The sequence below is a fragment of the Vigna radiata genome, unplaced genomic scaffold (genome assembly GCF_000741045.1).
Source record: "Vigna radiata var. radiata cultivar VC1973A unplaced genomic scaffold, Vradiata_ver6 scaffold_390, whole genome shotgun sequence".
NCBI lineage: Eukaryota > Viridiplantae > Streptophyta > Magnoliopsida > Fabales > Fabaceae > Vigna > Vigna radiata.
In genome coordinates, this window is record NW_014542628.1 from 173,629 (window position 1) to 189,019 (window position 15,391).

The 15,391-nt window shown below is 37.9% G+C and overlaps 1 protein-coding gene across 1 annotated transcript; it reads right to left on the minus strand.

Annotated features, from left to right (window-relative positions):
• Positions 1-10,130: 10,130 nt before the first annotated feature.
• On the minus strand, positions 10,131-13,997 carry LOC106780552 (the record flags this gene model as incomplete). Its single annotated transcript, XM_014668856.1, has 13 exons — positions 10,131-10,259; positions 10,892-10,987; positions 11,067-11,157; positions 11,242-11,345; positions 11,430-11,558; positions 11,640-11,762; positions 11,859-11,948; positions 12,216-12,704; positions 12,765-12,914; positions 13,007-13,132; positions 13,229-13,301; positions 13,455-13,858; positions 13,941-13,997. Coding segments are annotated over 13 exons (2,061 nt in total), but the record flags the coding sequence as incomplete, so codon positions are not given.
• Between the last annotated feature and the right edge of the window lie 1,394 nt (positions 13,998-15,391).

A 15,391-nucleotide genomic window follows, 5' to 3' on the forward strand; every position in this document is an offset into this window, starting at 1 on the left:
TTTGGTTGGAATAAGTGAGGTATTGTTACCTTGTCATACTCGAATAGTATTCCCAATTTTGTTTGAAATTGTTGATAGAACAAGTGATTTGAGTACTTTTTGTTGGGGTCGTATAGTTTACCATTATCTACTTAGTAGTTTTAGCAAAGCCTGTGTAGCCTGGAAAGGAGGAAAAGGTGCAACTACTATCTATGTGGATGGATGTGTGTACGTGTTTAAGGTAAATTTTTTGCATGCATTGTTTGTTGGGATTGACTTCAAATGACCGATATTGACTTCAACGATGTAACTCAAGTTTGGTTTTGTGATCATTTCCTTCCTTCAAATTCTGTTGTGCATAAATTCCCAAGAATTTTGCATTGGATGACTGTAAATGTAGGTGAGAAGTTTGTCAAAGCTACAATGGAAACGGGTGTGGTATGTATTCCTACATTGTTTTATTAATTTTTGAATGAATTGGATGGTTTTATACAACGCAATGGTAATTTTGATTAATTTGCAGATGCTTGATGAGTATGGCAAATCAAGGAAAGAAATGGGTGTGTCATGTTCGAAAGCATCAGTAGATGAAGAGAAATATGATGATGGTTTAGATGAAGTCTTACATGAACAAGATGTTCTTATTGAAGAACTAGAACAAGAGTTATTTTCATTGAAGGGTGAGTTGCTTGAAGACATAAATAAAGATGATGTTGCTTTAGGAACAACAGGTAAAGAACAAGATTTTTTCAATGATTTTGCAAGTGAGGGAGGAAATTACAGCAATGAAAGCGATAAGAAGGAAGGACAACGTCGAAAGCGTTTCAAGAGAAAAGCCTGTAGAACTCCCTACACCGGTTACAGTCCAAATCTTGGTTGAGAGTTATCTCATTTTTGTAATATTGTAGTATTTGGTATTTTTATAAGGATGTAAACTTGTATTTGGAACAGTTAATATGATTGTGAATAATGAAAGTTATTTTTGGAAAGGATATTCTATTCTGCTGTTGATTCCCTGTGTTATTTAATTTTGATTCATTATTTAAGTTCAGTGAAGCCTATGTTTATGAGGAGGACCAAGTACAGGTTTGTGTGGGTTGGGATGTAAGTTGTTGTAGCAATGGAACTAAGTTGTTGTAGCAATGGAACTGTAGTGGTGCTGTTGTAATCGCTTACAGGGTTACTTTTATCTATTACCATATTGAAAAAGATATTTTTTTAGCATGTAGAGGTCTGATTAGGTTGAGAGGGGCATTTGGTCCACTGATTCAGAGAGGTGTGATGCACGGGTAAGCGATTACAGATGCCCTGTAATCGCTTACCAGCCAGAAAAACCATTTTTGTACCAAAACCTCAGCGCTGCTATCTGTGCCTGGCTGAGTGGCTCCCAAGTTTTGTCAACCATGCGATTCCAGTAATTTCAATCTCCTTGTGACCTGTTAGGCATGGTTGAATGAGTCCACTTCAACAATGTTGAAGGAAGTATAGGTCTGATGCACGGGTAAGCGATTACAGAGGCCCTGTAATCACTTACCAGTCAGAAAAACCAGTTTTGTACCAAAACCTCAACGCTGCTACCTGTGCCTGGCTGAGTGGCTCCCAAGTTTTGTCAACCATGCAATTCCAGTGATTTCAAACTTCGTGAGACTTGTTAGGCATGGTTGAATGAGTCCACTTCAACAATGTTGAAGGAAGTATAGGTCTGATGCACGGGTAAGGGATTACAGAGGCCCTGTAATCGCTTACCAGCCAGAAAAACCATTTTTGTACCAAAACCCCAGTGCTGCTACCTGTGCCTGGCTGAGTGGCTCCCAAGTTTGGTCAACCATGCAATTCCAGTGATTTCAAACTTCGTGAGACCTGTTGGGCATGGTTGAATAACTCCACTTGAACAATGTTAAAGGAAGTATAGGTCTGATACATGGGTAAGCGATTACAGAGGCCCTGTAATCGCTTACCAACCAGAAAAACCAGTTTTGTACCAAAACCCCAGTGTTGCTACCTGTGCCTGACTGAGTGGCTCCCAAGTTTGGTCAACCATGTGATTCCAGTGATTTCAAACTTCGTGAGACCTGTTGGGCATGGTTGAATGAGTCCACTTCAACAATGTTGAAGGAAGTATAGGTCTGATGCACGGGTAAGCGATTACAGAGGCCCTGTAATCGCTTACCAGCCAGAAAAACTAATTTTGTACCAAAACCCCAGTGCTGCTACCTGTGCCTAGCTGAGTGGCTCCCAAGTTTGGTCAACCATGCGATTCTAGTGATTTCAAACTTCGTGAGACCTGTTGGGCATTGTTGAATGAGTTCACTTCAACAATGTTGAAGGAAGTATAGGTCTGATGCATGGGTAAGCGATTACAGAGGCCCTGTAATCGCTTACCAGTTAGAAAAACCAGTTTTGTACCAAAACCTCAGCGCTGCTACCTGTGCCTGGCTGAGTGGCTCCCAAGTTTTGTCAACCATGCAATTCCAGTCATTTCAGTTCACAACTACAATTTTCAACTTATGACACCCTATTATAAATGGAATTCTTTATTTTAAAGATTGGCAATTACATTGAAATTAAAGAATAACAATACTATAATGATTGATAACATCAGATGAATATTAAACACAAATAAAAGGAATAAATAAGTTCATAACATTAAAGATTGGCAATTACAATAATATAAAGATGGAGCAACAGTTGATCAAACACAAAGTTCCGAAATTAAACAGGACATAACATTATGGAAATAATTCTAATCTAAGTAGGTGGTGGTTGATTAGCTTGATTGCGCAAGTTAATGAGTTCTTGCTCTATAACTCCAACATGATTTTCAATTCTTTCAAGTCTTTCGCCAACGAACATGCGGAGATCTTGTATTTCTTTGATCACTTCAGTGAATGTTGCAGAAGAGGATTGTTCCGGATTTTGACATTGTTGTCTTTTTTTAGGTTCATCATCACCATCATCTTCTTCTTCATTGCCTTGTACTTCTTCTACATTGCGAACAGGCTCCTTGTAAACCCAAATTCCTTCAGCATTTTTATGATAACTAAAAGTTTTTAGAACTTGTAAACCAATTCGTTGCTTTCTTTTAACTTGGGTAAAAGGATCACTTTCAGAGAGCACACCAAAGTGTTCCAGGAATATGGTAATTAGATGGGGATATGGTAATTGGGCGTTGTCCCTTGTTGCCTTTTTCATCCTATTTCGAATGAGATGCCCCCAATTAATCTGAACAGAATTCATCAGTGCCCAGAGCAACATAATGTCCTCCTCTGTTGTTTGTGCAACATCTGTCGAACGTGGAAGTAAAATTCGACAAAGTACATAATGAAGTATCCTTGTTTCGAACTTGAGTCTGCCGGCCAGTAATCTACCTTGTAAGTTTTCACCTTCTTCACAAAGGAATTCCTTAGCACTAATAGAATTGTGTTCCTCCTTCCAGTCATCAACAATAGTTCCTTCAAAGGGTACACCTACGAAGGGGATGGAAGTAAGTTTATGAAAAAGAGAAGGTTTGATTGTGATTTTAACCTTTTTGACCTCGATTCGAATTACTCCCGAATCTGAAATGCGCATATTGCTGTAGAAAACTCTAACTAATTCGGGGTAATAGTGCGTTCTGCAGGCGACAAATTCATTTAGCCAATTCGAATTCCCAGGTTCCATAAATTCCTCTGAAAGATACCGTCCTTCCAGGATTGGACGTTCAAAGAAATGAGCAGCGAATCTTTCATATTGTCCGTCGCTTGAGAAGAGTTCATTACCTGCAGCCCGTGGCAATAATGGAGGGGACACTAGTTCTGGAATAGGAGGGGCCCTTCTCGAGGACGAAGCCTTCGTTGTCTTCTTTGTGCGAGGTGGCATTTCGGGTTATTAGGGTATTGAAAGTGTGTTCTAGGTTAAATGGTTTGTGGGGTATTTGGGTTTTGAAGGAGTATTGTAGGTTACAGTTGTATTTAATTGGAATGGGGTAGTGGGTGACAACAGTTCCTCCTTCCAGTCATCGCATCGTGGGCTGAAACAACAACAACAATTTCAAACCTGGTCTGCAACTGCATCAGAAATTGTCAGGCCCATTTAGGTAATCGATTACATTGTTGTTGTAATCGATTACCAGACAGTTTTAAATAATGAAATTTTAAAATTATTCCAATACAAAACTACACTGATTGTCTTATTTATTGTCAAAACAGTGATGGTCAGCAAAAACAAACCTCAATCCACTAAAAAGAAAACGTACAAGCATATCATCTAATAACAATATACTTCACAATTATATATTCTCAAAAGTGTTATGGACTGCAGATAGCAAGGACATAAATCCATTAGGAGCAACTTTAGATATTTGGGAAAGTTGAAGTGTTTGGGATGCATATTCCATGGCCTGGTGGGGTTGTGTAACATTACATGTTGTGGTTTCCTGAGTGCAGAAATTAACACGCATTACCAACACGTAACATAAGATAACAATATGTTTACTAATGATAGTTATAGTAAAACCAACATTTAATGCACTCACATTTGGTTGAGAAGGTGTTGTTGAAGAATTTTCTTTAGTAGGTTTTGATTTTTTTTTTTACACCTACTTTCAATGGCTGATTTCAATCTGTTAGTTCTCGGTCGGCCTTTTCGCTTAACCACGACGGGACTGCGAACTAGTACGTCACTACTTCTGCATGTATTGTAGGATGGAGTTTCTGTCACTGGATTCTCATACCTTAATTGTCCTCCCTCACTTACGATGTTATTTTTCAGCGATGAACTCAAACCGAACTTTTTAGCAGGACATTTCAAATCTTTTTGCAACTGATCAAAAGCACATTCAGATTCACATGCAGCCTCAGCCAGATTATAGAACTGCTGACACAAAGTTTTGTATCTTTGCATCTTGGGATCATGCTGTAAAGAACTATAAGCTGCTCTAATAAGTGTGTGCTTTCTTCGGATGTTTTTACTCCAATGGCGAAGTACATATTTCGAGGGTACATTATGGACATCTTCCTAACCGAGAACCAATAGAGAATGCCGACATATAATGCCTTTAAACCAAATAGTAGGCAAGAGCAAGTTATATCTTTTAAAACAGGATCAAATTCAACATGGTAATATTTTGGCGCACATTTTCCATCCCACATGCACTCTTCTTTGATTGTGTAGATGTTGAAAATACATTCCTTCACCGTGTCTTTAATGAAACAATTCATCCTTGATCGAAACTTAATTTGTACTTCCTCAAATTTTTCATGTCTATACTCAACTTGAAATTGTCTCTCAATTGGTGATTGAGACCCACATGCAACTGTTGTATTTAGAGAGGCAAAGTCAGCTTCTATTTCTTTTTGGGCCTTCACTTTAAGAGCATTATCGTATTGAATCACAAATTGTTGCAGTGTGGTAGTGGAATTAATAAATCCATCAAAGAAAGCATTCATTCCCTCGCTTCTTTGAGTAGTTGACATACCAGCCCAAAAGTGATTCTTCAAGTAACACGGAACCCATTTCCCTCTCTCTTCGTACAAATTACATAGCCAATCATTATTCTCTAAGCCATGTGTGGTAAGTAGTCGTTTCCAACCACTTTCAAAGTCAATTGCATTAGCAGATTCATAGACAACCACTTTTATATCACACTTGATTCCAACATAATTCTTATAGCCTTGAAATTTTTCAGGTATTTTTTTCATTATGTGCCACAAACACCACCTATGTTTGTTTTTAGGAACACTTCTTCAATTGCATTTGCCATGGACTTGCATTGATCAGTTACAATACTGTCCGGTGCCTTGTTTCCCATGCATCTTAACCAACATTTGAATAACCATATAAATGAATAAGTGTCCTCTGTGAGAGCAATCCACAACCAAGTAGGATCGATTGTCCATGGTGGTTAACTCCTACAAATGGAGCAAATGGCATGTCGTACTTGTTGGTTAAGTACGTGGTGTCAAACAACACGACATCACCGAACTCGTCACATGCAGCTCGGCTTCGAGCATCTGCCCAAAATACACTAGTAATTCTATTATCTTCATCCATCTCGATATCATAGAAGAAATCATTATTCTGGTCTCTCATTTTTGTAAAGTGCCGAAGCAATGCTTGTCCATCACCTTCCTTACACAGTGACCTTCTATGTTGACCAATGAAGTTCCTAGCATCTCGCTCGACAAATTACATGTTTTCATATCCACCCGCTTCACTAACTATGCTAAGGAAACTCTTATTAATACGAACACCAGCATCATCATTCATTTCCAAAGTGTGCTTGGCATGCATGTTCAATTGCCTATTACCACGGATTAGATTGGAGGTTTGTGGACACAGGTCATGACTGTGATCTAAAACTACAGTCCTAACAAACCATTTCTCCTCTTTTCGTGCAATGGTTATTCCAGCAGGGCATTGATTAGTCTGACTGGGAAGAGTTTTGACCTCTGGACGAATGCTGGAAACATATTTACCTTCCCTAGAACAAACCAATCTCAAGTAATACACCACGTTGTTGTCATCCTTTTTTGAAGTTCTGGTTCGAATGCCAAATCCACATCTTCTACCGTAGTCTTGATAAAATTTTTTTGCTTCTTGCATTGTGTCAAAACACATGTTCAAAGTAGGAACCAACCCCAAACTACTCTCATCATCAATATTTAATTCCTCATTCATTTCACCAAGCAAATCCACATTGGAGTGTTCAAGTCGCCTTCACAATAATATATTTCCTATATCTTTAAAAAAACCAAAAAATATACAAATATATATAACACTTAAAACGAAGTTAAAAACAAATATAAACAAAGAGAGCAATCAAAGTACGACTTCATTGAATAGAAGGAGCTATGCTTACAGGTCTTGTGGTTCAACCAATTTACTACTGTTTTAATGCTCATGATGTGCTTCTCACCAACGACACAAGAAAGACTTCAATGTGTTGTTTAATGAACATGAAACAAAAGGCAAAGAAAGTGGGCTTCCATCAATGGCAAGACGACAGAAAAGCAATAAACAAAGTTGGAACCTTAAAGGGATTAAGGTAGAAAGGAGTAATGGTCTGGGTGGTTGCACAAGACAGGAACATACTACAACAATCACAATTAAGGAAGGACCATTAAATGCATTTAATGCATGTCATAGATTAGGTGAAAGGTGTAAAGAGGTTGAGTGTACAACTCACTTAAAATTTGCCAACATTAAATGAAACTTAGCTAAAAAGGTTTGTACTTTACTGGAGAGTGTGTAAAAGTGAGTTTTTCATTATGCCTCCATTTGGAAATTTATCACAAAGGTGAGAAAAATAAAGTTATAATATTTTTGACCAAATAAAAAGAACTTTTACGTTTTTTGACTAGCCTTGATTAGTCATATCAATTATAAATTCATGAAAAAATTATTATTTCAAAAAATAAAAGTTAATAATAATTTTTTTTGTCTTTATATATGACCAATCTTTGTAATGTAGGAAGTCACTCTCAGTTTTATTCCCTTCACGTAGCTCCAAGTAATGTGCATTTGCAAAACACTTACATATTCTAACTTAAAATGTTTCGTTTTTCTTAACATTGATTTAATGTTCTTCCAGATACAAATACCGTGGATGCTTGGGAAGGTCTTCAAATTGAGGAGGATGTCCTTGAATCATTCTTGAAAAAATGTGATAGTTCATCATCATTGATTCCTGGTCCGGCTGGGAATGTGCAGGCAGCTATTATGAATAGGATAAGTGATGACCCCCGTACAACCCAACAATTTGCTGAGGAAGTTGCTCAAGCAACGTATGAAAGAGATTTCAATTCCAATCCATGGAAATGGGCTGAGATGTACATCAAACACCATGGTAAGTAATTCTATAAACTTTTTCATTGTAAGTTTAGGTTGTCATGCTACTGAAATTAATACACATATGCAGATATTGTGACATATGGTGATATTAATAATGTCACTCAGTTACATACAGCAAAATCAGTGTCAACCTTTCACCTTGTTGTTTGTATTGTTAAGGAGTATCACCCGAATGGCCTGGGTGATATGAAACTGACTCTAAAGGTAATATTTAACCATAACATAATTGTAATTCTTTAACTTAATGTAATGTGATATTAATTGTTACCAGGACCCTATTGGGACTACGAAGGCGTCCTTACATAAGAAAGTTCTTCAAGATCCAAATTTTGGTCAACATATCGGTCTTGGTTGCGTTATGATACTTAACAATGTAACCCATGTTATTCAAACTTCTATTTATACTCCATAACTTTTGGTATTGTTACTTATATCGTTTGCTTTTTTTCATTTAGGTTCATGCATTCAGTGCATTTCCCCCAAACTATTATGTTAACATAGTGCTTCGAAATGTAATCAAAGTCTTTGCCGCTGACATATGTCCTCCCACTAAAGAACTCGTCATGGAGACACACAAACCAATCATTCGACCCCTTCTACTTGAAGAACCAAATATGGCTGAAATTATGCGAAAATTAAGAAATCCTCATCATCAACAACCATCTACATCGAAAGTACCAGACAACAACAATGGAGAAAACTCTAACGATATCTAATGTTATTATGTAGACTTGTTATTCGATGTTTGTTTTCTTTTGCAGGTGAATTTGAATCCTTTAAGGACCTTCGTACTAATGTTTACTTATTTGCAACTTTTGAATTGGAAGACTGTAATATGTATTCGAATGACTGTAATATGTATTTGGGATGACTATAATATGTATTTTGAAGACTTTGTCATCATTCATGATCATTGCTTTCTTTTGTATTGATAAGTTATTATGATATCAATGTATTGGGAGCAGCGTTTAAGAAACCAGGGAGTAGCCACCAACTTCCGGTACAGATCCCATTTTATCCCCTGGTAATCGCTTACAACCTGCTTGTAAGCGATTACACAGGCTAACTGCTTGTGGAAATCACACACCAGTTGAGATCACACACCACTTGTACTCTCCCCACCTAATTCTAACCAACTTAGCCCCCAACACCCAACTGGGAGCAGCGTTTAAAAAACCAGGGAGCAGCCACCAACTTTCGGTACAGATCCCATTTTCTCACCTGGTAATCGCTTACAGACTATTTGTAAGCGATTACACAGGCTAATTGCTCATGGACACCACACACCAGTTGTACTCTCCCCACCTAATTGTAACCATCTTAGCCCCCAACACCCAATTGGGAACAGTGTTTAAAAAACCAGGTAGAAGCCCCCAACTTACGGTACAGTTTCCAATTTCTCACCTGGTAATCGCTTACAGCCTGTTTGTAAGTGATTACAGAGGATAACTGGTCATCGAAATCACAAACAACTTGAAATCACACACCACTTGTAGCCTCCCCACCTAATTCTAACCATCTTAGCCCCCAACACCCAATTGGGAGCCGTGTTTAAAAAACTAGGGAGCAGCAACCAACTTTCGGTACAGATTCCATTTTCTAACCTGGTAATCGCTTACAGCCTGTTTGTAAGCGATTACACAGGCTAATTGCTCGTCGAAAGCACACACCACTTGAAATCACACACCAATTATACCCTCCCCACCTAATTCTAACCATCTTAACCCCCAACACCCAATTGGGAGCAGCGTTTAAAACACCAGGGAGCAGCCACCAACTTTAGGTACAGATCCCATTTTCTCACCATGTAATCGCTTACAGCCTGTTTGTAAGCGATTACACAGGCTAATTGCTCGTGAAAATCACACACCACTTTAAATCACACACCACTTGTACCCTCCCCACCTAATTGTAACCATCTTAGCCCCCAACACCCAATTGGGAGCAGTGTTTACAAAACCAGGGAGCAGCAACCAACTTTCGGTACAGATTCCATTTTCTGACCTGGTAATCGCTTACAGCCTGTTTGTAAGCGACTACAGAGGCTAATTGCTCGTCCAAATCACACACCACTTGAAATCACACAGCACTTGTACCCTCTCCACCTAATTCTAACCATCTTAGCCCCCAACATCGAATTGGGAGCAGTGTTTAAAAAAAAAAGGGAGCAGCCACCAACTTTCGGTACAGATTCCATTTTCTTACCTGGTAATCACTTACAGCCTGTTTGTAATCGATTACACAGGCTAATTGCTTGTCAAAATCACACACCACTTGAAACCACACACCACTTGTACCCTCCCCACCTAATTCTAACCATCTTAGCCCGCAACACCGAATTGGGAGCAACGTTTAAAAAACCAGGGAGCAGCCACCAACTTTCGGTACAGATCCCATTTTCTCCCCTGGTAATCGCTTACAGCCTGCTTGTAAGCGATTACACAGGCTAACTGCTCATGGAAATCACACACCACCTGAAATCACACACCACTTCTACTTTCCCCACCTAATTCTAACCAACTTAGCCCTCAACACCCAACTTGGAGCAGCGTTACAAAAACCAGAGAGCAGGCACCAACTTTGGGTACAAATTCCATCTTCTCCCCTGGTAATCGCTTACAGGCTACTTGTAAGCGATTAGACAGGCTGATTGTTCGTGGAAATCACACAGCACTTGTAATCTCACACCACATGTACTCTCCCAACCTAATTTTAACCATCTTAGCCCCCAGCACCCACTTGGGAGCAGCGTTACAAAAACCAGGGAGCAGGCGCCAACTTTCGGTACATATTCCATCTTCTCCCCTGGTAATCGCTTACAACATGCTTGTAAGCGATTACACAGGCCGAAAAGGCACAACCTTCATTATCCTGTTTTCATTTCACATAACTGTGAACAAATCTGCCACAATATTAAATACATAAAATCAATACTAAGAATGTGTATTCATTTCCTATAAATTTGTACAAATATGTAAATATTTCCAATGTAAAAATTTGCAATATTGTAAATCATTACATTGTGTATTCAATCCGTTGCTAATTACAATGTAAACCGAAAAATATTTGTAATTTCCTATACTAATCCGAAGTGCTGTAAAACTCCCAATCTTCGCAAGTTTTCAGCATCTAGAATCCAGTCACATATATACTTCTTTCTAAACGCAGCCAAATCCTCCTACAATGAACATTAATATTACTTTAGGCCAAATTGTTATAATGTAGACTTAAATTTAGAAATTCATCAGTCAACATACATTAGTATAATCAGGCATGCTTTTGCCATCATATTTGTCCTCTCCATCCCATATTTCCAAGACTTTCATCATTATTACTCCACAATCGTATCTGTACACATAAACAAATTAAGCAAGATAATGTTTTCTTAATGAAAACATGTTCAAATTTAAATTAAACCTAATATAGGCTCACGTGTTAGGTTGCACTGGGATCTTGGCTTGCTCAACATTAAAAGCAATCTTGGAATCTTCATATGTATTAATCAGCAAACCCCAAAACCGCTGAATATTTTTAGCCTGTATTGTTCATAAATAAGGAAAAAATAGTCAAAATAACAACAACTTCATCAATGACAACTGAACATCAACGGTAAAACATACAATGTTTCTGTCAATCCCACCACGTCCTCTGATTCCCTTATCCATTGAGTCAATAACAAAAAACTGCATGGTGCGGACCTTCAGTGCATAGCACCACCAGTGATTATTGCTTACAACTGGGATGAATACCTAAATAACATTTCGGATATGTCAAAATAAAACTACTAACTAAAGAAACTATTAACTCATGAATAACAACAACGTACTCACCCAATCAGCAGATAATAAATCTTCCACTCTTACTAGATCGTGTCGAAAATAAGGCTGGTAATCTATAAGTTGCCACACATGTCTATTGGCAACTCGCCTCTTATTGTCAATTAAAAAGTGGGTCTTAAATAAAACAACAAACTTAATCAATAAACAACATTGTCCATTTAACATTATAACATACCAAAAATAAAAAGAATATTTAATGTTAGTTTTTACCGCAAACATTGGACTGAAGATCATCCTTTTTATGACTCTAGTTGACCTTTTTTCAAAGTACATAAACATGGTTGCTGCAAAAATTAAAACCTACAAAACAATAAACAACTTTAACATCAACTTCTAAAAGTCAATAATATATTTACCATGTTGTCAACACATTCTCGAGGCCCTAAGGAGCTACAGTCCCTCGTTGTCAACAGTTGACCCATTATTTCACAAACAAAGTTGAAAAATTAACAATATTATATCATGTACCAAATATCATTCTACACTAATAACAAAAATAATTTAATACTATGTTACTTTACTACAATGTTTTCGAGTCATAAAGTGGTACAACTTGTCCAAATCAACCGTTGTGGTTAGATCACCAAGAATAGTTGTCAAAGGCTCTACAAGCAACGGTTGTACATGGGGAATTAAGTCATCATCTTCGTCATCACCACCAATGTCAACGAAAGCTGGTGGATCCCGTGGGGGTACTTCATCAAGAACATCTTCATCTGCAATAGCTTCGTCAACAGCTTGTTCGTCTGCAACTGCTTGATGAACAGGTTGCTCATCTGAAGTTGCTTCATCAACAGGTGCTGTAGCTGCAGCTGCTTCATCAACAGGTGCTGCAACTGTTTCTTCTTCATGTACACCATCTTCATCTCCAGCTGTTTCATCAAAAGTTGCTTCATTAATAACTCCTTCATCAGCAGCTGCTTCGTTTGCAACTGTTTCATTAACAACTGCTTCTTGGACACCTCCTTCATTCCCCTCACCCTCAACATCAACACCAGCTTCGTCAACGGAAAGATTTTGTTGAACATTTCCAGTCTTTCTTCGTTCACTTAGTGCCTTCCATATAGCAACAATTTCATCTTTAAGACTTTTTATTTTCTGGTTGTTTTTTCTAACTTTTTCCAATCTTGCAGCACGTGCAGATTCACAACTATTTTCACCTTTTTCAGGTGCTTCTTCAGTCCTCGCCACCGCATCCATATTGAATGCAGCACGGATGATGGGATTTTGACGGTCAACGGATCGAAGGTACCAATCAAAATGTACCTATGACAGTGATAATTATTTACCTCAATCAAATAACAAAAATTAAATATGACAAAAATTAAATAATCTTTTTAGTTCAAAAACTTACTCACCTCGCCTTTTCTAAACAAAAGATCTATTGCTTCGGTCCCATAATTTAAGGAACGAAATCGCTGAAGTCGCGGAAATACCTTGCAAGATGAGTGAGAATGCAAACCAAGGCGTTCGTACACCCATAGCTAAAATGAAAGCAATCAAAGTTATCAAAGAAGTTCTTACAATGATTTCAGTTTATTGAATGACTTAATACAACAAACAAGAACACTGAATCATACCTGCAAGACAATAGAACTGCCACTAATGCTTATAGAATCAGCAATCTTTCCAGTCAGTAATTTCTTATTACATCTGTTGAGACTATGTACAAGATACGTATGTATAGCACCACTCCAATCATAANTATACAAACTATNTAAATCATNTAACACTACACAAGGCATGTTAGAAACATGCCTTGAGTTCCTAGCGAAAAAAAACTCAACAAAGCAAACTAAAATATACAAACGACAGACGACATCTACATCTAGATCATCATCACCAACAATGTTATCAAACATGTCTATCAACTCTTTCGCTTTCGTTTTACTGGAATTAAACAGTTCACCAACTTTTCCGACAATTGATTCATCGAAGGAGATCTCCAAACCCCCTACTCCTAATCCTAAAGTCATAACCACGTCAACCACATCGAAAGAAACCAATTGTTGCCTAACTCTGAATGATTGATGTTGGGGAACCCAACGACGTACCAATTGTTTCAACAATTTGAGGTTCAGGTCTATAGGCTCTACAATTCCTAAACAACACTTAAAAGGAGTTTCGCTTATGCGCCTCACATGCCTTGACTGTAGTAAAGAATTCATGTGGACAATGTATGATGTATCCATCCAAGCTCGAACTTGCCACTACAAAACATAACAAATTTATAAAAATCAATACGCTGCTCCTAAACAACAACTAATTCAAATATGCCAAAACTATACTTACTTTGCTTTTGGACGATTCCATTTTGGAGTTAACTAAGTGGATCCGTGAAATATTTACCTGCAATAACAATTAGAAACAGTTTTAATGCACAAATTACCGTAAAGACAACGAAGTTCAACAATTCATGAATCACAAATTAGCCTAACACTTTTGGTGGAAATTATTAATCAAACAGCCCATGACTTTCATTTCAGTTCAGCGGCTGACATCGTCTTTCAGCCAATTTATTTCCTCTGTTTGGAAACACCAACAGGGAAATCACTTGTTTCAAAATTTAATAAAAAACCATACTTTTTACCAATTTCTTGCATGTGTTGTGTTGGTAGTCAATAAACAATCAATGTACACAACCAATTTCTAAGTTAAATTTAATGTTTTTTGCTGCTTCTTGAGAGAATACAATGAAACCAGTAATAAGTCCCCCAACTGAGATTAATCAGCGAACCTCTCACATGGAAAACAACATCCCTTCCCATACGAACACAACCGAGAGCATGAAACCATCACAACATCCATCATACAACAACAATATTCATAACAAAACATTCATAAAAACCATAACATCGCAGTCAAAATCCAGGGACCACGGACACACTATAATACAATGCTCATTTATATAATTTTGGCTCAAGAGGAAGTGTATGACCTAGTCTATGCATGTCAACATCTTTAACCAAAAAACAAATTCAAACACATGGAAGGGGAAAAAACGAAACCTTTCGATTAATAACTTCAGGATTGACTAAGAGCCAAAAAAACCTCTCCTTTTTGCTTGAAGACAATGCTGGCCCCTTTCGACACTTACTCCCAAAACCTCAATGGCGGACGGACGTCGGAGAGTTCAATGTGCAACTTCAATAGTGGTTCGGCGGCGTCGCAACAGATCGAAATCCTGGGCAGAGGTGGTTTCGTGGCGAGAGAGATAACTATTGTATTGTCGTGGCCAGAGATACTAACCTAGGCGCGAATACAATTCATTTCCAGCAACCCAATTTCCACAAATGCCCTTCCCCTCAGGTTTTTTATTTTAAAAATAATCAATTCAAACGCCCACTCACCGCACGACACCTGGCGTTGTCAAAAAGGGTGTCAAAATACGTTGTCAAAGTAACATTTTCCATAAAAAAAAATGGTACTGCACCAAAAATGATATGCGTTATCTTCCCTTAACTACTTTATAGCCTCACTTTAAGCACTTAAACTCTCAACAGTACAACACAAAACTCCATACAACGTTTCACAGAAATAATGGTCTGTTTTTGGGTTTCAACCAAGTGATTCTCCTTTGAAACAAGGTGGTCACAGTTTTAGAGAAAATTCCAAGTAAAATTAAGGCCCTTGACATGATCATTTAGAAGACCACCGTAGTCACCTAAGCCACCACCCCAACTGATATTTATCTAGGTTTTCCTCTACATAGGCCAATATTCCCACTTCCTAAAAAAAACTAC